General features: G+C 28.3%; 1 protein-coding gene across 5 annotated transcripts in view; it reads right to left on the reverse strand.

Annotated features, from left to right (window-relative positions):
• Window positions 1–1,594: 1,594 nt before the first annotated feature.
• pros (homeobox protein prospero) overlaps window positions 1,595–25,647 on the reverse strand; it is a 163,188-nt gene continuing 139,135 nt past the window's right edge. For 4 of the 5 annotated variants that reach the window (XM_074143259.1, XM_074143258.1, XM_074143255.1 and 1 more), the window contains 2 exons: window positions 22,551–22,710; window positions 1,595–21,144 (listed from right to left, as the gene is read on the reverse strand). In XM_074143259.1, the coding sequence (XP_073999360.1) occupies window positions 20,965–21,144; window positions 22,551–22,710 (340 nt within the window). In that variant the 3' untranslated portion in view covers window positions 1,595–20,964. The remainder of the gene's footprint in view (window positions 21,145–22,550; window positions 22,711–25,647) is intronic. The other variant, XM_074143257.1, reaches the window with a different exon arrangement.

A 25,647-nucleotide genomic window follows, 5' to 3' on the forward strand; every position in this document is an offset into this window, starting at 1 on the left:
ACAACAATGAAGATGGGAATGAAATTTGCTTTGGAACCTTTCAGCTCTCGGCAGTAGGAAAGACAATGAACGGACATCACAGAAAAGAGAAGATTGAGAGTACGTTGAAACGTACAAACCAATTTTTAGTAACCGAAACTGATTGGAAGCAAGAAATGAGGTTTTTTTTAAGCCCTTATAAAATGAAGCAAACTATTGCAACTGGTTTGGAGGAAAGCACACCGAAAAAGAAATGAAGGGACTTAGTTTGCTGTTCTGCTAATTGTTGCGTACAAGAGGAATATGAAGATTGGCCTTGGATGCAAGTCGTAAACAAAGGTAGATTCGTGGCACTGGGGATGTGGCCCACGTTGAAAAACGTTGAGTTCCTGAAAAGGTTGATTTCATTGGCATCATTGAATGTGGCTGTTTGCTGGAGGAAGTATCAAAACGCTTAAGATATTTGCAAATTTTTAAGCTGCGCTAGAACAATTAGGAAAACCGAGTGGGGCTTCAAATTCGTTGAAGAATGTAGGGTTGCCCAGTCCTGGGTTTCGAAATTGTGAAGAGAAAGTTGTAGGAATGGTGAATGCCCATCTAAACGTCCGTTTCGCCGACATAGGTTTATTGCTCTGTACAGGCACACTCTCAACGACATCTTACGAATTGGCATGCAGATGGTACGCGCTTGTAGAGGGCCATCCTTAAAAAAAGGTAGTATTGAAATCAACGAATAAGATATCCATTTTAGTAATAACAGGGGAATAATGACCTAAGCAACGTCGATTCCGGCTGTCAATTCAGTATGAAGTTCATTCAAGAGCACAGGGAGATCTGTGGCTGAGGCAAATTCCCTTCAATTTTGGAATTGAAGCAATACTTTAAATGTTACATAAAATGAATATATGTGATAGTTGTTTTTATTAATCCTTTAAAACTATACCAGCAAATTAAATTATTATAAAAAGTGTTATTAGCTTTAATATTATGATTATTATTTTATTCTTTAAACCACACGACATTACTTTTTGTAGTAAGAAAAGTTAAAAAAATAAAATTAAGTACTGTTCAGTTCATTTCTGAATGTTAATAAATAGATCAAATCAGCAATGCTTAATATTATTATTTTTTAATAAAACACTGATTTATTTTTTTTTTGTATGACTTGAATCATATTTCCATTATGTAATCCTACAATCCAGAAATGTGACTAATTATAATTATTTATACCAATAATGCATGCAAGACATCAGCAAAACTGTTTATATTCTGTTAATACATGAAAGTACATTCGTTTGTTTGTTTGTTTTTTTTATTTTATTTATAATTATTTTATTTAAATATTAAGAATTATCTTTAAAAAAAAAAATTATTTAAAAAAATGGTAAAACTAATATTTTCCCCATCAATAGAAAAACACAATTTGATGGAGCAACAATTATAGTCAGTTAACTTGGGATTGTTTTTTAAATTTAAATTTTTTTTTATACATATATATATTTTTTTAAACTTTTTTTTAAGTGGGCCCCAAATAACATGAAAACAAAGGAATAAAAGTGTGTACAAGTTTTTTACGAGATCTTTTTTTTTTTTTTTTTATGAAAAGATATAACTGTCATGTTTTTGGTTATGCGAATGGTCTATGTAGGGCCACATTAGAAACATTTTTTTTTTAATTTTCTTTCTAAAAAAATTACTTTTTTTTGTGGTATTGAAGGCACTTTAGATCGGACGAGACGGCCCCTTTTTTTGTTTTTTGAGTGAATTTTGGAATTGTGATTGATTTAATTCAAATAAAGTTTTTACATAATAAAAATGACAAAAGAAAGAGTCCCGCAATTATAAAAGAATACTGTATCACAATTATCACTTTTTGAAAAATAAATTAAAATTCTCTGTTCACAAATTTTAGTTTTTCTTCCATTTTTTAAAATATAAAACTGCTAAGTTTTAAAGATTTTTTTTTTTTTGAGTTGCCTTCATACTATTGTACGACCAGATTTGTTGTTTTATTTAAAATTTGCCAGGTGGAGTTCCTAAAAAATGTTGTTCTTAATTTAAAACTTAAAAAAAAATTGTTTCTATTTCTTTTATTGCAGAAATTTGAGAACATGACAGTGTATAAATAATATATTAATAAAAAGAAACATGGTTTCATTAAAAGATCTCAAATGAATGAATACATTATAAAAATTTCCTTGCACCCACAGAAGCAAAAACAAATTTACTCCAAATAATGTGTGCTCGTTTTTTCAACCGCTGGAGTAGATATTCTAATAAAGTTGTGAAGTTTGGCCAAGTTAAAAAAAATACAATAATAATTTTTACCAACGTTATGATAAATTTTATTATCTTTATGAAGGCCTGTAAGTCTTAATGTAACGTATGATAAATACATAAAATGAACATTAGTTAATGTATTTGAGAACCAAAGTATAAATTGAAAAAGTGAATTTCGCTTAAACAATCGTAAGGTTAAAGAAATTTTATTTGGACAAACAAGATTTCTGTGAGGGGAAAATCATAATTATGATTATTTTCTTTTGATAAAACTGACTTAGTTTGGTTATAATCAAATTGGTCTAAATTTAAATGTTTGAAATTTCAAAAAATATCTTTTTTCTTGTCAAAATCAGAGTTTTAGTATATATGGTACGCTTATAACAGCAACAAAAAATATTTTTTGGCCTTGATAAAGATAAGTCACGGAAACATAAGTACAAATTTATATTGTTTTTTACTTGGTTTATCTTTACCACTAGAGAATATTATTATTTTTTTTTTATAAAAAGCTAAAAAAAAAAAAAAAAATACGAATAACAAATAACATTGTTATTAAAAACTTATTATTAGTTATGTATAGTTTTGTATAAAAACTGAGACACTAAACTTTAAGATTGGTTATTCATATTAGAAAGTGAAGAAGGAGTATTAAAAAAATAAATAAAATAAATGGCTCCATTCTGTTCACAGTAAATAAAAAATCCATTTATTATGGATTTTTTATTTCAAAAACAAGAAAACAAAATTGCGTTTATTATGCGATATTATAAACAAAAGTAGATATTCATGTACACTTTAATTAAAAAATATTAAATACAATTATTTATATTACATTTACTAAGTACTTATGTATCTGCTGTACAGTTTTTAAATATATTTTGTGTATTGCACTTACCCTTTAAGTGAAAAATACTGGTTTAAAAAACTAGTAAGCGATAAGAGCCATTCATTTTGTTTCCTAAAAAAATACAATTACAGAACATTAGATTTTCCTTCTTCACAAAAATTTACTACTAAAAACAAAATGACTAACTTCAAAAAACAAAACAAATGAATTTGTACTATTTTAATTATACCAAAGAATGAATTTACATTAAAAAATTATTTACACTGAGCAATACACCATGGAGCCTGAAAATTTTTTTTTTCTTTTTTTATATTTATTTGTTGATTTATTTTCAGTTAACAATCCCACAAATTATATTGCATCACCTTATGTAAAATATTGCACACTGCTGTTTTATTTCTGTTTTTAATGTGATTATTTTTTTCTTTACTAATTGTTTTTTTAAAGAAAATTTGTTGTAACCTATGGCAAAATTGATTTAATACACAAATTACCATTGTAGTAAAAATCATTTTTTTTTTGTACAATTATTTTTTATTTTTATTTGATTTAAACATACAATTATATATATCTACATTTTTGCACAAGGTGTTCCAATTTTTAAAAATGACCCTTTCGTAAATGCATTTCTTCAATTATGCAAAAAAGTAATAAATAAATAAATAACCGTAAAATTCCCGGGGAAAAAAATTCTAATTCACTCAATAATTTTTAGAAAAATGAAAACTTAACCTTTTCTCTTCGAAGCTAGATCACGTTTCTAAATTTTTCAAAGCTTTCAGATCTTTTATTAATTCCATTATTTGGTTTTAAAACTATATCGTAGTAGAAAGACCTACGGACACTTTCTTAAGTGAAATTACTAGCACATCTCTTATTTTGAGAAAAAAGTTAACTTATTCCAAAAATAGAAGTGACAATAGTTTAAATTTTTTTTCACCTGTGGGCATTTGAATCATGTTTGTCCGATGAAGAGATATTTTACGTTTTATATATATATATATGTTTTTGTTTTTTAGGGACACCTTGCATAGGTTGTTGTATCAGATTAATATTACAATGGAATGGATGACCAGTTACTATATGAAGTTGTTTATTTCTTTCTTATCAAAAGTGACCATTATTATTATTATTAATATTATTACTTGTCAATCGGTAGATTGCCAGTGTAAAAATCAGATCAACAATACTGTTTGTGCAGCCACTCTAACAAAATTGTCAATTATTTTTATTTACTAATTTTTTGTTAGAGTAAAGATGAAAAATAAATAAAAGTTAATTAGAAATGAACAAATATTTCATTGAACATTTGATGCAGGTGTTACGACAGGCGAGCGGTTAAAATAACTGTTGTACTGTGAGTGGCCTGGTTTTTTTGTTAATTGTGATATTTTGTTATTTTAATCAGACATTACGTAGAGCTTGAGAGAAGTGAGAGGTCTAATCATAACACAATTCTTCAAATATTCAAATATCTTTCTGATTCTCTACCTTCCTGGTTTTGTAGCTGATGTTCGTGTGAACAGAATGGAGGTAGAGAGTTGAACATGTTATATGACAGATCAAACAGGAGCAAAGAAATTGAATACATATCTGAAGTAAAATCTAATACGTTCCGGGAGATTCTAGAGGTACGATCAATAGTGTGAACAGCGATAGATCATTGCTGAAGCTTAGGTCATCCTTTCAGAACCAATGCTTCGTGGTATAAGTGACTAATGGTTTTAGCGGGCTAGATCATTCTAAAATTAAATAAAAAATAATCTCGATTTGCAATTCTTAATGTGTTACTGTTGAATATTTTCTTGAAAATGACCGCGAAATTTAATAAAATTTACATTTCTGATTTAACTTTTTTTTTCATCTTAATTCTAACATTTTTTTTTTTTAAATTTTATTAGGCCCTCCATATTTAACATACAAAAAAAAAATTTTTTTAAAGGGGCCCACTACATAATTTGGGTAACATCTTTTTTTTCACATATACTAGTTTTCCAACATTGACAAAAACCGAACTATGCCCTAGATTTATTTTAAATTGTTTACTGTAACAAAATACAATTTTTTTTTTTTTGCACTGATTCCTTTTTTAAATAATTTTTTCTAGGCAATCTCTGTGCTTTTTTTCTACTAAATATTAGCATTACTGTAAAACAAATTAAAATTAAAAAAAAAAAACTTTTTTACACACTCAAAAAATATAAATAAATAAATAAAAAGAGTTAGTAACAGTTATCAAATATTTCCCCAAAAAAATCTTTTCTTTTTTACACATTCAACTTTTATATAAACGTAATAATATGCTTCCAAAAACATGTGTTTTTTTAAAAATTTTTTTACCTTTTTATAAATTTTTATTTATTTTTTTAATCTTATTTTACCATATTCTTTAAAACTTCTACAGCAAATCATTAACACTAAGTAGTAAATTTTTCTTTTTTTTTGTCATATATAAGAAAATAGAATTTAAGGCAGATTTTGGTTAAAATTACACACAATTTTCACTTTTTTTCTTTTTTTTTTTGGCTTATAACGATATTATTTTTTTTCTTTTTTCAATTAGATAAGGCGCGTAGGTGCTTTTTTTTCTTTTGAATAAGCTTGTACTCTGTGTTTGAGGGACCTTGTTCTTTATTTTACTTATTATTATTTTTTTTTTAATAATTTTTGTTTTTCAATAAGGGATGTTCCTAAACTTTGCCAAGATGTTTGGTATTGTATTATATATATTATTACCTGTAAAAGAATATTTTGTGTTATTTTGATATTTTAAAAAAGGGATTAAAATGAGTAGTAATGGGGTTGTGTTAAGGAAAACAGGGACCAAGTGTAAAAATAATGGTTAAGGATTAACATTGATTCAGTAAAGTTTGATTTTGAATAATCAGAAATAATTTTGATTTTGTATACTATTAATCAATAGTAAAGTATGAGCAGTCTTTCAAGCCAGGCTTCTTTAAATTACGTAATCTTTTGTTAGTTGCTGTTCTGCTAGCGAAAAAAGCTTGACACATAAATTCAAATTCCAAGTTCAAAAAATTTCGCGCAACTACTATTGCTTCTGTAAGCGAGAGACTTTTGATGATCGAAACGAATTATCATGTTAGATTCATAAAAAAAAGAGCATTTGGTGATAACACCGGAGCATATTTTGAATGTAAGGGTTCAGACAAAGTGAACGTTAGAACTTAGTTGAGGACCCACTACTGAAGTCCGTAAATACAAATTCGTTTTATCAATAGATCGTATCTTAAGGTAATTTTCGAGCTTTTGCCTGTAATCAGGTTAGTAGATAGTAACATTTTTTTCGTTTCAGTCTTGCAAGTTGGTTTTAGATCAATGTTTGTTACAACTGACCGGTTATTAGTTTGGCTTGAAATAGTGCAAATTTTCCAAACTGGTTAAAATATCACTAGTACAATCTTTGATGAAGGGTGTAAATTAGTGTTTTAAAAGTTGTAATAAAAATGCATTTATTGATCGTTTTTCAAATATCTAACTTTACTAAACCATAGGATTTGATAACTAAACAAATAAGATAGCACCCATGGATTTTTTTTCTTATTCTTTTGAGTATGTATTTGGAACAAACGGATCCGAAACTTTTTTTTGTTCTTATGGATTCTGAAAGTACTGCCAGTGTTGTTTATTTATTTATCTATCGAGAGTTAACAAAGTGAGATTTGCTTTTTGTTTTTCATTTCTTTTACGTATTATTATTACTTTTATTCCGAAAAAATAAAATACAAATAAATGACTTTTAAATAAAAAAGTGACGGAAGTTTCTTATGGCATAAACTGTAAATGTAAGAAAAAAGAGATTAATATCTACATTATTATTCTAAAAATAATAATAATATACAGAAGAAAAAAACACAAAAATTAATTAAATAAATAAAAGCATTGTTGAAGATTTTTTATTTATTTTTTATTTTTAGTCATTTATTACAAATAGGAAAGAAGAAGGGATTAGTTTGTTTGTTTGCTTTTTTTTAAATACAATTAAATGACTTTTTTTTTGGTTTCGCTATACAACAATTAATATGAATAAGAAACCGTCTACGAGGACATAACAATTACAGTTCTGTTGTCTTTTAACAATGTAACTAAGCAATGGAATTTTCTTAATTCTGGGACTGCTTTAAAGGGACTCTGGACCAATTTGTTTATTTATTTATTATTATATATATATAATTTGTTTTATTTACTTTTTCTTTATTAGCGGTCTAGCCAGTGCGTTTTATTGGGTGAATTAAGGGTCGTCTACGAAGAACTAGTATTCTTTTAAAATAATAACTTTACAATAATGCTGTTAAAGTAGTGGTGCTGCAGTATGAATATTATTCTTTTTATTTTATTAATTGTCTGTCATTTTTTAAAAAAATGATCGGTGGTTATATTTGGACCGCTTTATTTTGGTGTATTGTTAATATTATTATTTATTTATTTTTATTTTATTTTGTTTTAAGTAAACTGCGGTGCATGAATTTGTGTATCGTGTGATTTGTTGAGTTTGTTTGTATGCAAATTGTCCTTTCTAGGACTTAGTAATTAATTCTGTTGTACTTCATCTCCAGATGGCAGTTTAGCTTTGGAGTAAGAAAAAAAAGGAATGTTTTATTACGCGGTAAAAACCCTCAAAACATATTCTTTAAAAAAATATTTAAAAAACTTTTAAGTTATTTTTTCCACTGTTTATGAGGCTGTGTGTAAAAATTAACAAACACACAGTTTATAACTTTTCTGTAAACTGTTATTTCACTGTAGGCAATTAATTTTTTTCGATTTGTATAATAATAAAAAAAATGACACAAATTTAAGGAAATAGATTCATCAATAACTGGGTTGAGAAAAGCTAGAGTATTATGTTTTGATAGCAGGCTATTTAGAGGCAGAGATATGATCTTAATTTATGGCCAAATTTTTGCTGAAACTGTCTTTATATTGCAGTTGTATATTATTACCCTTTAAAACTTTTAATGGTTTAAATAAGAAATTTTGTTTTCTTTAACGTACAATTAATTGAGAATTAGTACATAAAAATGGTTTTAAATAGAATTCGCAAATTTATTTGAATTGTTTTATAATAACAAAGAGGTACTTAGATTCAAATTATAGCCTATTCCAAAAGTGATTGTTATACTTCATTACCAAATTAAATTGCAAGTTCATATTTTTTTCAAAAGGTTTGATCAAAGAAAATAAACCAAGGCGAGCAGAAATAATTTGATTTCGCTGTGTTGAACCAAGAAATTTTAGTTCTTGAATCAAAGAAAGTTGAAAGAAACTACATAAGTAGAAGATAAATATAGCAGAAAAAAAAGATCGCAGAGAAGGTCATATAGTGGTTTTCAGTTACTTCGAAAATGCTTTTCAAATTAAAATTCTTTCAGGTCACATAATAGTACAAGTATTATCTGACAGGGATAAAGCGTGTAGAGGATTGCAGGAAAGATATATTGAGCAAATGGTTTTTTAAACTAATAAATAATTTAAAAGAAACGAAACTGTTCATATCCAAGATCAAAATGTATAATCAAATGCACGAAGTTTATTTGCTAATATAGAAGATTTTGACATAAAAGTATTTTCTTGAAGAAGCGTTGTTTGGGATTGGATCGAGGTGTGAAAGTTGTAGCCCTAAACTCACTTACTACACTTATACAAAATATGAAACGTAGTTTCCCCAAATTTGATTGAAAATTCTGAGAGCATGGGAACACATCAATCAATTATTATTTAATTGCATAATGAAAAAAAAAAATACATAGAATGGTTCAAACTGTCGCAAATAAGTTTTTTTACAATAATTGTAAAAATAATATTGACTATAATGTCAAAGAAAGCAAAACATATAAAACCTCAAGACATTATATACCATAATATTTAGGACCGCTTTTTACCAATAATAATGTCCTAATAGCAGATAATAATAGCGGCAGGAAAAAGATACTTAATTGTGGTCCAGAAAGCTCTGCAATCTAAGAATTTATTAAGCAAGGTGAAAATAATAATTCTCCGAAGGTTATTTGACCCGATGTGTGTAAAAGACAACTGGAAGGTGCTATAAAAGAGAAGTAATGACCGATTAATTCAGATAATCGGATTTAGATGCGCAAATCAAGTGAGTCTGAGGTGGTTTGGTCGCGTGGAGATGCTCCAGGAAGGACACTTCGGAAACTCCTATTATAAGAAGCCAGGAGAAGCGAGAATTCGGGGACGCTCAGATACTATTCTTATCCCTTCGAAGGCAACTATTGGTAAGGGTCAGACAGTTCCCGTTGTTGTTAGGTGCATTTAGATGAAAAACATAAATGTAGCTAATAATTTAAAATTAGGTTAACAAAATTGAGAGGAAATACCTGAATTATTGGGGAATTGGGACTAAGAAGTATAGCAAAATAAGATCAAATGCATACTTCTCTCCACTATTTTCGAACATGATCAAGTGCAGTAAGTTTTAATGAATAGTTTTCATGAAACGATATGATTTAATTTTACAGACACCAGAGGCAGGTTTCTAACTACTTGTAAAAACACAGTAGCTAAATAAAAAAGAAACCATCTCTGAATTTTTTATAAGCAAAATGAAGATATTACGGTGAGCAATATCTATTTAAGCAATTAAAGAGCGAGACGAGATTGATTCAGGTACAAAGATGGTATTGAGAGTATCCAAACAGACTCATCTTCTTGACATTTGAGTACATAATATTTCCAGAAATAAACAAGTGTTTACGGAGCTGTGTATAACGTTGCGATTTGAAAGAACGCATTTTAATTGACTTGAAGCAGTTACTAAAGATAAGATTACTGCAGTAACATTTACAAAACGATGGGGATAATAATACAGTTAGAATTCGTATAAATACTATAATTAGGGGAGAAAAGGACATTATTCAGGTAATTTCAAATTTCGTTACTGCATGAAAAGTCAAATTTAATCACTTCCAAAACGATTTTTGTCCACGAGCAGATGAGATGATTAGAGCGGTAGCTACTTTATTGTTTTATTTTCTTATATTTTGGATATCAATCAGTTAACTTAATTTTAGTTCATAGTTCTTAAAACGTTTTTGATCTAAATAACGTCTCGTAGTTATAAAAAGGAAAAAGAAGAAGTAGAAAATAATTTAAATGTTTAAGCTAACTTTAGGCTGAATTATTTTCTTAAGTAGACTTAGTACTGATATGCTTCTCTGTACTTAAGGAAAAAAGTTCAAAATATTATTTAAAAACTGATAAAAAAAAAAGGAAAGTCGTGATAACAGTGTAGAACTATCGAAAAATACTTATTTGGTTGTAGATAAGCAACGTTGACAGGAGGTTAGTGCTGCAATCTGGCGTGACTAAACTATAACATCTTCAATTATTTTTTTTATATTTTATTAATAACATTCACTATCACTTTCTTTGACAGTCGAGATAGAATGAAGAATTTTATATTCTAGCCAACGTTTTAACGTTTTGGAAATATTATTACCTTTATTAGGGATACCTGCACAAGAAACGACATTATTTTTCTGGTCTCGAACAATAAATGAAGAATAAAATAAAAAGAATAAATTAAATAAAAATTGAATAATAAGCCAAACTAGATTAAGATAAATCTATTTTCTTTTTACTTATTTCTTCACATAGCTGTACTATCTATGGTGGATGGATTCCTTCAGCTAGAATTGCCGAACTTCCTATCACATACATTTCTCTATTGTCTAATCCGGCCCCAAATCACCCTGCAAATAACTGAAGCAACCATTAGATTTTGTTTGACATCTGTGATTTTGTTTTGTTTTCTTTTTGTTTATTTATTTTTTTTAAATTCGCTTGCTAGCTATAGATCCCATGTACAGTATTGTTCGATACCATGATGATAATATCATTTCCTTTGCATATATTTTCTGATGAAAAAATAAAACGTGGGCAAGAATTTCTATTGTTCTACCATAAATCAAACTTCATAAAAAGGTTTACTGATGTGATGTTTGATAATTGTTTGCTAGCACCATCAAATTATTTTATTCTTTTAAATAAATTTATTTTGCAGTTGTTTTGTAACTTACCAACAAAATAATTTTTTTTTACATATTTTTGGTTGACGCATTTCTTGGATTGAATTTATTTGATCAAACCTCTTTTATTCTTGACAATTTTTAGATGTCTTAGTAGGTTTTGTTCTCTTGAAAAATTATACATTCCTTTGAAAGAGTGTAAGTGCATGGTATATCTAAAGCAATATTTTGAAAGAGTCCAAAATTGAATATTCTTCCGGCTACTTATATGTATGTTTGAATTCTATTTAAATTTGTCAAATTTGTTAGTCGAGACTTTTTTTGCAATTATTTTAAGACGTGTTCCACAAACTAAATTAAATTAATAGATGTCCTCTATTTGCCCCATTTTTGTTCAAAACTTAATTGGTTAAACTAAGCATAAAACCTATTTATTTATTAAAAATTATAAATAACTTGCCCTCTTTATCAGATCTGAATTTTTTTTGTTTTGTGTGTGTGACAAGGGCCAAGGTGAATGTATATTGGATTGGCGGGCTGTAGGGTCCCTTTATTTATTTAATTTTTTAAATTTCTTAGCTCGCAAAATATTTTTTTAAATTCTTTTTTTTAATAAAAAGAAACTTCGCAGCGAACATTTGCGAGGTTAGCACACGCGAAACATCATTCTTTCAATTCAACATTCACACTATTAGTAAAATAAAAGTTGTAAAACGAAAGGAATAAAAAATAATTAAAAATAAAAAGAAAACAAGCTTCTGAACTTAACGAAACATTAAATCCACCACAAAAGCTCGATTTAATGAACTCTGTGTGCCAGAAAAAAAACCTGTAACACACAAAGTATTTAAATAAAATGAAACACTAAATTTGAGAACATTTTAAGACCCACATGCATACCTAGTAAAAACACTTATAATAATCATTTTCTCACATATGTGCACATATTTTTAAATTTAAATTAAAACAGAAAAATAATAATAACAAAACAAAATTAAATTATTATTATTATTATTTTTTTAAGGATCTTAAAAATATGTATACATATTACAACTGAGCACACAATTATTACATCACTAAATTTCTTGAAATATTATTATTTTTATTTTTTAAATAGGAATTCAATAATTTTTTTTTTATCATATTTGCTAAATTGTAAAATTTACAAACATTCACAAATTTGACACTAGGAGTTAACTTTTTCTTGTTTTAATGTGCGAAAATAACGTCAAATCTTTTTTTTATTTTATTTTTTTATTCAATTTTATTATTTTTTTTTGTTTTATACATATATATATATATATACATATATATATTAATATACATATATATACATATATATTATCCATTTTTTGTAGTTTACTTTCTTTTTTTTTTTTTTTTTGCAAGCCTCTACACAATTTTTACAATTTTTTTCTTTAAAAAAAGGCTTTTTAATTCAAAAAATGCAGGTATCAAAACTTTTTAAAATTTTTGTTTTAAATTTTATCCTTAATGTAAACATTAGCAAATGTATCAATATCACAAAACTAGTGGAATAGGAATATAGTTTTTTTTTTTTTTTTTTTTTTTTTTTAAGTTTTAGTTTGCTTTGTTTTCTTTCTTTATATATATAAACACATTAATTTATTCTTCGTTTTTGTTTTTTTTGTGATTGCAAGATATTTCTGACAAATCTTTCTTTTAATATTTTGTAGTTTTAATTAATTAATTATTTTTTTTACTTGCTACTAAAAAATTACAAGTTAGTATTTTTCTTAAAACAAAAAAAAACAAATAAAAAAAATAAAATAAATGACACAATAAACACACCAATAAGTACTGGATTTTTGAAATAATTAAATGATAAGAGTTGTAACATTCACTTTTATTTTTATTTTTATGACTAGTGTACTCACCTTACCGTACAGAAAAAATTTTTGGAATGGAGCTTGTGAAATGTATTAACAAAATAAATTCCTTATAATGCTAAAAAAACAAAAAATTAAAATTAAAAATGAATATTATAGCATGTTTCAGTCAATTAAACACTTCTTTTTTTTTTTGGTAACAGTAAGAAAGTACAAAATAAATACTTACTGTGACCATGAATGGCAAATGACGACCCTAAAATAATATTGAAATAAAAAGATTTGGGTACCAAGTTTTAGGACAAATTAAGGAATGAAGAGGTAAACAAGTTGCCGAAAAAGGCAGCCACAGATCCCCGAAAGAGAACGTATTAAACAGAATAAAAAATTGTCTTGAGGGAGAAATTACATCAGAACCAGAAAATATGTTACTGAAAAGCTAAAATGAATTTGGTTAAGGGACCTCCAGTAACAATCATCATAGTAATTTAACTCTTTGGATATAATTCGCACATTTCTTTTTAGGCAAACGAAAACCATACTTTAATATTCAACGCTCTATGTCCTAGAAGGCTTTTCCTACTAGGAGCAGACGCGCCTTTAGCGTGCTTGTTAGCGTTAGGGCTCAGAGCCAGCGGTTAAAACACGTTTCACAATAGAATTTCACAATAGATCTTTATAGAGGTGGAGGCAGGAGCTTTTTAGAGTAGGTTTTGTATTTTTTTTTTCAATTCTATTAAATTCTATACTCGTGGTGAATTTGTGCCGTTGTATATGGAAGTAATGGAGCAAAAGAAAAGTGAAAGATAATCCAGGGAGTGTGAACAAAAAAAAGTCTTGGAGAAGCAGCGCACTGAAAACGAGTTAGTGAAAATGGGAACAACTCTACAGCACAATTTTTCCAAACACAAGACTGTGATTATATGGGTATCCATTCATCAAAGTTAAAAAAAAACATGACTGGATAGCCAAAAATAATAAAAAGGAAACCTACACATGAGACTCTTCAGAAGATAAAGAACGAAGCCATAACAGCGAGTGTCAATTAATTATAACAGGTGTTGACCAACCTAAGGCTGTAGAATCATAAAATAGTGTACTGGATTTCAACAAATTCAAAGTAGTTCCTGGCATTTCTATGCTACCAGGATTTGAATGATATCGTTTTCTGCAGGTAGTGAAGTAACTGGATTGGATTTGGACAAGAGAGTGAGAAGGAGGGAACATTCGAGTAGACAACGGTTCGCCAAACGTTTTGCGTATAGTCGTAAAAATCTTTAAGACCTAAGTTCATGTGTAGGCAAGCTGCTCTTAGATTTTTCTTTAAATAGTAGCCTCCTCTACTGAAGAACAGTGAGGTGCCTCGGGAGCACCTTAATTTAGTAACTCTTGTTCTGAGACTCCAGATATCCTAAACTTTCATGGATGATTCTGGATCATATAGGAAAAAGGATTCATGGAAGCAGAGTGAGAAATATTTCACAAGGCAAGCGGTACTTTTTTTAAAACTCATTGTGGTTCACTTTTTCATTTTTTCATTTTTTTTTTTTTTTGTAAGTTTAATGTGATTGAAAAAAGGATTAAACTTTGTTGGTAAAAGGATTTTACTCGGTTGAAAAGGTTTCAAAAAAGAATTGAAATTGCTGAAAAAGAGTTTTAAATTGGTTAAAAGTGGGATTTAACTTGGTTAAAAAACGGGTTTAATCTGGTTGAAATAAGGTTTTCACTTGGTTTAAAAAAAAAGGTTTTTGTTTGATTGAAAAATGCTATATTATCATTTTTTAAAGTTTAAAAAAATATAAGGTAAATATGTGAGATCATGTGGTATTATTTTAGCTTTAAATAAACATATATATATAAACTAAAAATAATAAAAAATAATAATAAAAACAAATACAGTGCTTCAAAATGTGCTGAAATAAAATTCAAATTAAAAAAAAAAAAACACAAATATACAAACTCTAGAGAACTGGGCTTTTTTTTTTACATAGTATTAATTTTTTACATCTTTCTTGCAGGAGCTGCTTGGGCCGCCTGCGGCCATTTTCTAGCAAAATTTTATTAAATAAAAAGAAAAAGTCAGATTTTTAGATATTAATCATTAAAGGGGTTTATTTTATTTTTTTAATTTAAAGGGCAAATGATTAAATCCCGTTAATGTTTACTCCCTAAAAATCTAGAAAATATAAAATAATTTTTTTTTTTTTTTTACTGACCCCCTAAATAATTTTTTCTTTTTCTAAATCCCAAATCCCCAGAAAAATTTGAATAAAGGCCAACAATCAATGCTTTTTCAAAAGTATTGTCTTTGCACAATTTTTTATTTTTTCACAATATATAATTTTTTTCTTTTTTTTCCAGAAAAAAAATCCAAAAAAATTTTCTCTTTTTTCCAAAAAAATAAATTTTTACCCTAAATTTTTTAAGCCTTCTTCAGGAACACAAAATTAGGAGATCCCCAGAAATTGCGAGGTGTAGTTATTTTTTAATTATTTTGTAGTTTTTTTTTTTTTTTTTTTTTTTTGTGGCCGCGGTCGACCCAGCCTTCTTTTTCTTTTAAAATCTTAATTAATAGGAAACATTTTAATTTCAATATTTTCTCAATAATTTTTTTCCAAAAAACTTTGGGGAAGCTGGTATATTTATACTTTTTATTAATTAATTAATATATTTAAACAAAAAATAATAAAATAAAATGAAAACAGTCTTGTGTTCATCAAAATGGACTAGTGTAACCGATATTTGTTTTCGCGGAATACAATCCTTTGGGAAGAGGTTATATGGACTTTTTTAAACAATTTTTCTGTTTGTTTTCTTACGGCCCACATACCTCTACAAAAAAATTTAACTAATCTCCCTATCTTTTTTTTTTCCAACAAACATATATATATTTATATTCTAAATACATATGTTATAATAATAATAATAATACAGGAGTATAGCTCTCTTTAAAAAAAATTGGAAAAAAATTTACTGTTTAACAGGATGTTTGATAAAAGTGCACGCAAAATACGTCAGGAACTTAAATTCATTTGCATCGAAAACCAAGTTCTTATTTTATTTCATTTGTAAATATTTCATGGACTTTTCTTGAATATAGAAAGATGTTTTGATTCTAGATAATCATTCATACTATCTACTAAAAGATAGTGGCGTTTTATTGCTAATGGTAAAGTTATATTATCCACTTCAGTGGCATTGCTGAGGGAAAGTGTACAAAGACGATGTATTTCACTAGGAATTTTGATGAATTGTGCTTTAACTTGACCTCCCATTCTAATGAGTCTTATTTTAAAAATTAGGCCATATTTCGATCAACACATTATTTTTTTAGTTTTCTTAATAGAAAATTTTTTAGTTTTTAAACACTTTATTCACGTGTAGTGTAATATTTTGAGAAGTTTGTACACCGGTGGTTGTTGGAATTAGATTTAAAGACAAGATGAGTAACTAAAAGTTATCCCTTGCTTGTTTTCTTTACCTTTCCAATAGGGTTTGGATTTTCATGAAGCTTTAGAGATTGGTAACTTAATTTTTTTAACGTTTATATGTTGCAATTATATAATTTCAGTCAGATGTTAAAAATCTTGCGTTTTACATAGTAATGTTGTACCCATTCTCTAAAGATGGAATGAAAAGGCGAAAGCGCCTAGAAATAAGCGCCTTAAATTAAATAAATAATTGTTTGTTTAAGCAAACTCTGGATCTTCATTCAAACACTCTCTCTTTACAGAGAAAGTATGTGTCATTAAAACAGAAAGGAAGATGGATGGTTCATTTTCGTTTGTATTTTGACTGAACTTTGGAACTGGCCGTATCAACTCATCCGTCTTTAAATCTCTAAAATTCCAAATACGCCGTATCGTCCCGATTTACACGGTTTTGGTTTTACGCAGTTACACTTTATGCTCTGTTTATGAACATGTTTATGAACTCGTATGCGAGTCTTTTTGTTTATCATTCGCATAATAACTAAAACAATGAAGTATGAATTTTACATTGTCCACAATTAATAGCAAGAATATTCATTCGATCATAAAGTCAGAATTGTCTCAAGCATTTCTTTCTAATAATAGAAATAAAATCTCATGAACCAGAAAAAGATTTATAATCTGCAGTGATAAAAATGAATAAGTAAATATTTTAGATTAATTCTTTAGTCCCATAAAAACCCCAGCATGAGTTTTTTTTTGTATACCTCTCTATACACTCAATGAAATGCAAACAAATATTTCCATGAACAAACTAATAATTTTTTGTTTTTGTTTTGTATTTTAATTTTACTTAAGGGAAATTAATTTTTTATCTGAGCAGTTTTTATTTATTGATACTAAAAGAAATGATTTCGGTTTATTTGCTAATCTGAGGAACCGACCTTCTGTGCAAACCGTGCTACAGTTTAAATAATTTAACTTAAATATAAATTGCAAATATTAAGAATAATGCCTGTATTAATTTTCGAATAGTTTACTTTCACTTTGTGTAGTAAGATATTAACTATTTTTGTGTCACTGTCGTATTTTGTATTATATATATCCATGTTAAATGTTACATGTTGTAGTTGTTTCCATCATTATAATTTTTTTATTATCTATTTTAATTTTACAAGTTTGTTTTCTTGTTATTACTTTCAATTATGCTTCTGTTATTATTGTAATTTCTATTGTGCAGAACCAAATGTTTTTGAAAGATATTCCCAATAACAAAGAATTTAATTGACTTTGAAATGAATATATATGTATATTAATAAGGAGAGAAAGAAAAAACGGACCTCTTAAAATAAAACTTTACCGATTAGTTACAAGTAAAATTATATGGATTTTAAATTTAGGTATTGAGATAAGAATTACAATCGGGTGGCAAAAAATTGAACACTTTAGTTATTTGAGAAATTGGATTTATGGGTTCTAATATTCTTTTCTTTTTCACTCAATTCTAGGTTTACTGTTTGACCAGTTCTTAAAAATTTTTATCCATCCCTGCAGATAAACATTTATAAAGACAGTGAGAATAACATGATCTGAACATCTAGCTGCTTTTTTTTTTTTTTTTTTTTTTTGAAAATAAGATTTCTGTAATTTTTTTGTGAACATTAAAAATGAGTTTAAACCCGAAACTGCGGAGGAAGAACTCAAAGAAATTGTAGATACTCTGCGTGATTTAGATAAATACAAGACTATTTCGCAAAAATAAAGAACTTCGAGTCATTAAGTGTGCGACACTAGACCTTTTCCGTTCACGCTGTCATCCACCAACAGAAGATAATAAACGCTCATAGAATCTAAGCTATCTCAATTAGAGACCTTCAAGACCACTTTCCAACTACGGTGAGTTCATCTTAACTCATTTTGGAAGGTACATGGAGTTTAGGTAAGCGACTTAATCTGAAAGATTAAACGAACTTTCTTTTTCTTTTTACCTTTGCTTGGTGTTACAAGAAAAAACTACTCTGGCTTTGCCTTATGGAAGTTTTTGTGAAGAAGAAGCCGCGAACATGAAACCGGCAAGACCACAAATTAAAGCAAAATATGAGATTTCTTACTGTTGAAGAAGTTCTTGCACCTGAAGAACATTAACAAAAGTAAAGTTCTGCAAAATAATTATATGAAATTAGTAAAAACTAAAATTTAGGACCTTGAAAATGAATAGCAAGATATTTAGGATCCATTGTCAGTCAGCTTTCCAGATTCTTTTAGCGTTGTTACTATCCAATTAGCAATAATTGAAAATCTAAGTATAGAAGTATATATGAAGAGTGAAAAAAACCTTTAACGGAATTGCATCAAATTTGATAACAGATAATATAAACCTAGAACTTTTTCAGTAGTTTGTCTTTTTACGGCTAGATCTAACGTTATTATACTAACACCTTTTAAAACCGCTCTTCAACTTAGAACCTTTGTGACAGCGCAGTTATTACAAATATGCGTCCTGATAGTTTCAACCATCCAACTGGGAGAAAGCTTTTCATTTGCATTTTTTTCAGCTAAAGCCACTTTCCAAAGCAGGATTCTATCAAAGCAATTTCTCGAATAAGTAGAGTGTTCCATTTATTTCTTTTTATGTGATAATCTAAAACATTATTGCTTAAAAAAATAAAACAGTGATAAGTAAATTTTGCAGTTAATGTTTTTATCAAGAAAAGTCCTTGAATTATATATATATATATATATATATAATTAAAAAAATCCGAAATTTTAGGATTTTTTTAAAAAGTTTTATACGAACTTTTCGTTTATGCAAATGAGATGACAAATTTTAAAAAAAAATTACATCCTGAATTTTTGCAAGTATTTCAACTCAGCAAACACCCCAGCCGTATGCAAATTAATTAATCAAAATTTACAAATGTGATCATATTCCTTAAATCAAACTACATGCCAAAAAAAAAAAAAAAAAATTGCACCACGAAGTAAAAGTAAATTTATAGGCCTGGAACCTATAAATTTGATAGTAAAAATGGCAACAATTAGAGAAGAAGTTATTGTGGGGTATGTATGAAGAAGTTAACTTTCGCTTAGAAGTCACGCGATGTTTGATATTTTTTTTTTTAAACCACTTCTGCTAACCATATTGATGGATCATGCTGCAAGAGTTTGCTCCACCCCATATTTCAATAATTTGCCACAAGAATGAGAAATAGAATTCTCTCTCTTGGACAGCTAAATCTTGTCGAGTTAAACCCAACGGGAACATGGGCTTGGTGTAAAAACATTTCCTACATTATGCAGCAAATATTTTAAAGACTTTAGCATTATCACGTTCAGCAAGCTTGGCAAATTGACAAGAGAATATCGATTCACCTTATTTGAGTTCGTTTAAAGTAGTGTAATGTCAACTGAGGGTGACATGAAAACATTATTAAACTTGTTCTCTAATTGTTATCATTAAACGACCTTCTTCAATAAAATAATTTTACCACTCAGGTTATAGTAAGTAAACTATGAATGTTACAAGCTGTAACTTTACTTCCACTGGGTAGGACAATTTTTTTTTAGGCTCGCAGTTTATACATAAAATCATAGCTTAATTAACAAACTTATTTTTAAACAGAAATAAAAATTATTTTGTAATTCTTAAAAAAAAAAATCCTTGATCATATACTATAAAAATTTTATTAATTTAATTTTTATACCATTATTTAAAAAGTTTTTTAATTTTCAATATAACGCAAAAAATTAATAATCCTAAACATTATTTTTGTCTTTCATGTTCTTTTAAATAATATAAATATATTTATATATATATATTTTTTATTTAATTAAATTAATATAATAAATTGTATATTTCTTTATTAAAAAATAATTTTTATACAAAATAATTAGAATTGTGGCAAGTTTAACGCGAGTAAGATTTCTTTTCTTTTTTTTTAAATAAGTTTTTTATTTTTTAGTTATTCCGAACATTACTTTAAATAGGAATTTTTTTTTTTCTCACAAAATATTTTTTCGTATAAATTTTTTAAAAATTATTAAATAGTTGAGACTTGAAAAAAATTTGGTGGCCACAACACTAACAATAGAGACATAGTCTATTAAATAGACTTTTTTTTTAATTAATAATTAATTTTTTTTTTTAATTTCTAAATACAAAATTTTTTTTTTACCTGACTCTGCGTTGCCTCGCCACCCAACTAAGAAAACATTATGTACAAACAGATTTTTTTTTTTCAAAATTGTGTTATTTTAAAATTTAATTTAATTTTTCTTTCTTTTTTCTTTTTTAGGAATATACACATCACTTTGTACAAAAATGACAAAACTTCGTCACTTTTAAATTTTTCTTAAAAAAAAAATTTAGGAAATAAATTGAGGGAGATGTACTTGAATGTCTCGCCTATAGGGAAGATTAAAAACAGTTTACAGAATTTTTTTCTTCTTTTTTTTTTTTGTAAAAAGAATCATTACAGCATTCTCCTAGTTTTTTGTTTTATTTATTTTTTGTTCGCCGAGCAATTTTGAATATTAGCTGTTAAAACAGTCCTGTTCATCATCTATTCCAATTGCTCTAAAAAATTGGGCGATTTAAAATATTCCGGCACTGGGTCGTCTAATCGTGATATAATCTTATATATGGATTTCTTCCATGATTGTTCAGTGTCCTTACCACCCTGTATCGCTTTGAAGAATTCCTTTAAAGTTTGTTCAACAACGTAACGGAAATTTGGAGGGACCTGGAAAAAAAAAAATAAAATAAATAAAATAAATCACTTTTATTGGATGCTTTATATTTAATGCATTAAGCACAAATTAAGGAATTCTCTTTGGTCAGGCCATGACGGAGCTTAAGTAAATTGTGAATTACATGAGAAAATTGGCAGGACAGAACATGTAGCGTCTCTTTTTATGTAAAGTCATGCAATTTACAACCTAGATGTATGAAATAGGTTCTTATAAAGGAACTTTTATTGCTTTTAAACATACTCGTAATTAAAGGCTTTGTCCTTCTTTAGTTCTGAAAGAAATTTTAGTTTCAGCGGTTCAAACAATGCACTGTTTCAAAGATAAGTCTTAGAAGATAAGCATATTAGTTACGAACTACATTAATTAATTAAACGCATTAATTTGGATTGCATTTTTGCAAAAAGAAATGTCTGCACATTGATGGACTCTAGAGCTTATTCAATTTTTTAAAACAGTTCAAATATAGAAAGAGATTCTTAAATAAATTTCGAGAAAATCATTTTGTTCTATAATTTTCTTATTTGGAGCAGGAGTGTACTGTTTTCTCACGCCACAAAATTGATCTTTTGAGCCCCAACCACATTAGTATTATGCGTAGGATCACCCATCCAACAACCCAAAGTATCCAAACAGCTCATCCAGCTTCTTGAGGCGAACTCCAGGAAGAGATATTTACCTCCCTCTTCCTCTACAAAGCCTCTCAGACGTTTAGAGAGGATCACTAGACCAAATTAAGGAAACCAGGCTCTCTAAGAAGATTTTAAGAAGAGATGTCAGGGATAACCGCTTCCCCTCTCAAAATATCTCTCCCTAGAAATAATGAAAACCCTTTAACTGCCCAAGTACTCTTGTAAATCCTTTTCCAAGTACTCTTGGAAGAGAGTAACAAAGCATTTACATTAAAAAGAAAAAGTTTTCCAGTTCAAAATGACAGTGTCTTTTTTCCAGGATTAAAGCGCGTCTCATCTCTCCGAAAAATCCTAAAGTAATCTTTGAATTTTCCCAGAACTACTTACAACTAAAGACGTTATCACAACTGGATAACTGCGCAAGAGATGGAAACTGAGTAAAGCAAAAGTCTTAAGTAAAATCCTTTTATTTTTTTTTTTGCAAAAACTGAATTTTTTTTATTTTTTCAAAAACAATTTTGTGTAGGCTCAACTTAAAACCTAAAGGGAAGCTACGCCATTGAATATATAATGACTTTGACTAGTCAAAGATTTACAGGAAGCTGTCAATTGAAATCCAAGAAAAAGAATACTGTAGCGGTTTCTAGGATAATGACTGATGTTTGACTTACATTAAATTCTTATAAAATACACAAGTATATTTGTACGAAAAAAAAACTGGAAAAGAATTAAAAGAATTGGTAGTATAGGAGTGCCAGAGGTCGCACCTTAGAATTCCATACCTCAATGTGGTTGTTGCGGTTATAGTGAAGATTCAGTACGCGATATATCTCGCAATCTCCGCTTACGTGTAAGTCTTCGCACGATTTGACACCTTCACTCACCGCTTGGCGCGCGTACTTCTCCATTTGTATGTAGTAGAACTCCCTGAGGGCAAAAAACAAGCAACAAAATTATTTATTTTTAACTTTATATGGGCTGTATAATTTACCGTAAAATATTATTAATAAGTCACTTAAATACATTAAATTAATTAAATAGTAAGTATAATTCAAGAAATTGCTACTAAAATATAAACAAACAACGTAATATTAATATTAATAATAAACTAAGGGAAGGGATTAACTCAGGGCTAAGCGCGGTGGATTCCCACGAGTAGTTTCTGTATTCGAATCCGGGTAATGACTCCTAGATTTTCTCTTCGAAGAAACTTCTTACAGCTAACTGTCCAGTGATGGACAGTGTGTCCTGTAACGAGCAAATACTGTCCAGAGGCCAGCAGTGCACTTAACAAAGCTCTGGGCGCCAGAGATCTAAGCTATTAAAAATAAAAATAAAAACTTGACCCTTTACTAGAACCCAGATGTCTCGCTACAATATGCATCATCCAAAAAGTCCTTGAAGGCTAGACTTTGCTAGCAAAATGGGAGAAAGAGTTCTCATTAAAATTGAAAATTGATGCAGTAAAGCAGGACGCTTTCTTGAGCTAGGAATCTGTCTACTATTCAGTGAATTAAATTTAGGAGGCTGGTTTGAACTTAGCAGGAGTGGCTTCACGCATCATGTAACCAATGACCTGTCTTCTGGTAGCCTATTTCTGGAAGCTGATAAGATTAGTGAAGGTCTAAATTTTTTTTTTTAACTGACCCACATTGTATGGTAGCAAGTAATTCCGAATTTCTACCTCTCTCTTAAAAACAAACCCAGGTTTCAAATTCCCTTACCCCAAAATATTTTTTTTGTAGAAAAATGTTCAAAATAAAAATGATAAGTTTATACATTTGCAGCTAGTATTTGAAAATAGTGCTGCACTTTTCGGTAAACTAAATATTGCTCTAAGTTGGATTTCCAGCAATACTACCAGGTTTTATGTTTAAAAGGTTATTTCTAGTTTAGAAAATAATCAGAGGAATTATTTTCGAGATTTCCTAAAAAAGGAATTTTTTTCTTTTGGTAAAGTGGTACTTTCAGATGAGGGTTAGACCAATAGGAGTACCAAAACGAAATATTTCATTTGTTTTTCGGCCAGTGTTAATGCTTATCAAATTTTTCTAAAAATTCCCTTCTATTTTTTCCTGACTCAGGGGGCATCTCTAAACTTGTCTTACCGTTGAGAATTAATATGTTAAATTTGGAACGATTACAATGCTAGAAACGAAAGAAAATGAGAAATAAATACCATATACGGGTAATAGTTCATGATTAGTTCGAAAATAAGGCGCTAGAATGCGCTACAATGTCCATTATCAACCGAGTGAAGTGATACCGACTTGCATAACACTTTAAACAACTATTTCAATTCATATTAATTACACAAAGAGAAACAGTATTTCTTCTTCAATAATTATAATAATAATAATTTGCTTTATCTATTAATTTTTTAAAAATAAATTTACAAGAAAACACAATTTAATCATAAACTGATAGCGCCTACTGCATGGATTTTTTTTTTAAATAAATATTGTGGATTTTATTAGCGTGGATTCTATGCATAAAACAACTCTAATTTTTTTGGCCGTTTCATCAGATTTTTACTGTTTTCTTCAAGGAGTAACTGTATAAGATGGTTCTGTTACAATACTATTGTAACACACAGATTTGTGTTTTTGAAGAAGACAATATTTGGAAAGATGTCATTTGATGAAATAGCAAAAAAATTAGAGTATTTTTATTTATTAGGACAAATTAATGCACGAATATGATTTAAATAATATTAAAATAGAGGATAACTGAGAAGTCTACTCATTACTATTTTATCATAACCAAGATATAAAACTAGGTATCGTAATCACTAACTGCTTGTCCTGTAATAATTCCTCTGCGAATTTTATCTAAAAGGAAAGAACTATTTCAAGGAAAAAATTCTTTTATTATTTCTTTACTAAAAGAGATTAAATATATGTTGAGAAAAAGACTTAGGGGCAGTTAAATAAAACATTTAATTGCTACCATATTAATATAATAAGATGTTAGTTGAGTGTAGAGAAGATCGAAGCAGAGTGAGTTACCTCTAATTAGGGACACTTAATTTGCAAGAGGGGACATTTCGAACTGTATGTAACGGTTTTTGCTTCTTTTTTTTTTTTAATTCTCACTTATAATTCATTACTGTCTATGAAGAGGCGTGCGGCCCACAAGAGGACGGCTGTTTAAAGAGTTGGGATTTTGCATTGCGAAGAAGTGCATCGTGTCAATTAGTGCAGACGCGAGGGGTTGGACTAGGAGGTTCTATTGTGAGACCCAGACTCCTAAGGCTGAGTAGCAAATGCAGCTTCGCAGATGGGACGCTTATTATAAGAAGAAAATATATCGTGTAATGGACTCACAAGACTCTAAATCGATTTTCTTTAAACGTTTAAAAGTAACAGAAATTACTACAACCTTTCAGACTAATTATTTTTTGGTTTTTTGTTACATTAAATATTTATTTATGAAAAGCCCAAGCTTTCAACTTAAGGACTTAGGTTCATCTTCGGGGCTTATACTGATTAATTAACAGTTTAAACTGAGGGTAAACTCACAGTTTTTTTAAAATAGAAATCAGTACAAAAACAAAAATGTTAAAGTTACAGTTATAAATTATAATAAAACACCAATATTTAACTATTAATTAATCAGTATAGGCCGTGAAGTTGACCAGGCCTCTACGTCGAAACCTTGGAAATAATAAATAAAAAATAAGTCTGAATCTAACAATAATTTATCTTCCTGAGATGAATCAATCATCAAAAAAAGAAGACCAGTATCTTAAACTTAAATAAACTAGATAGGGTGCAGATGCTGGGTCAAAATATTCAAAATATAGTTCTTTGGAGATAATATAAAGGAATACTTGATTGATACAGCTTCGAGAAATTTTTTACA

This window comes from Rhodnius prolixus, unplaced genomic scaffold (genome assembly GCF_049639745.1).
Source record: "Rhodnius prolixus isolate KJV_2025 unplaced genomic scaffold, Rpr scaffold_12, whole genome shotgun sequence".
Lineage (NCBI taxonomy): Eukaryota > Metazoa > Arthropoda > Insecta > Hemiptera > Reduviidae > Rhodnius > Rhodnius prolixus.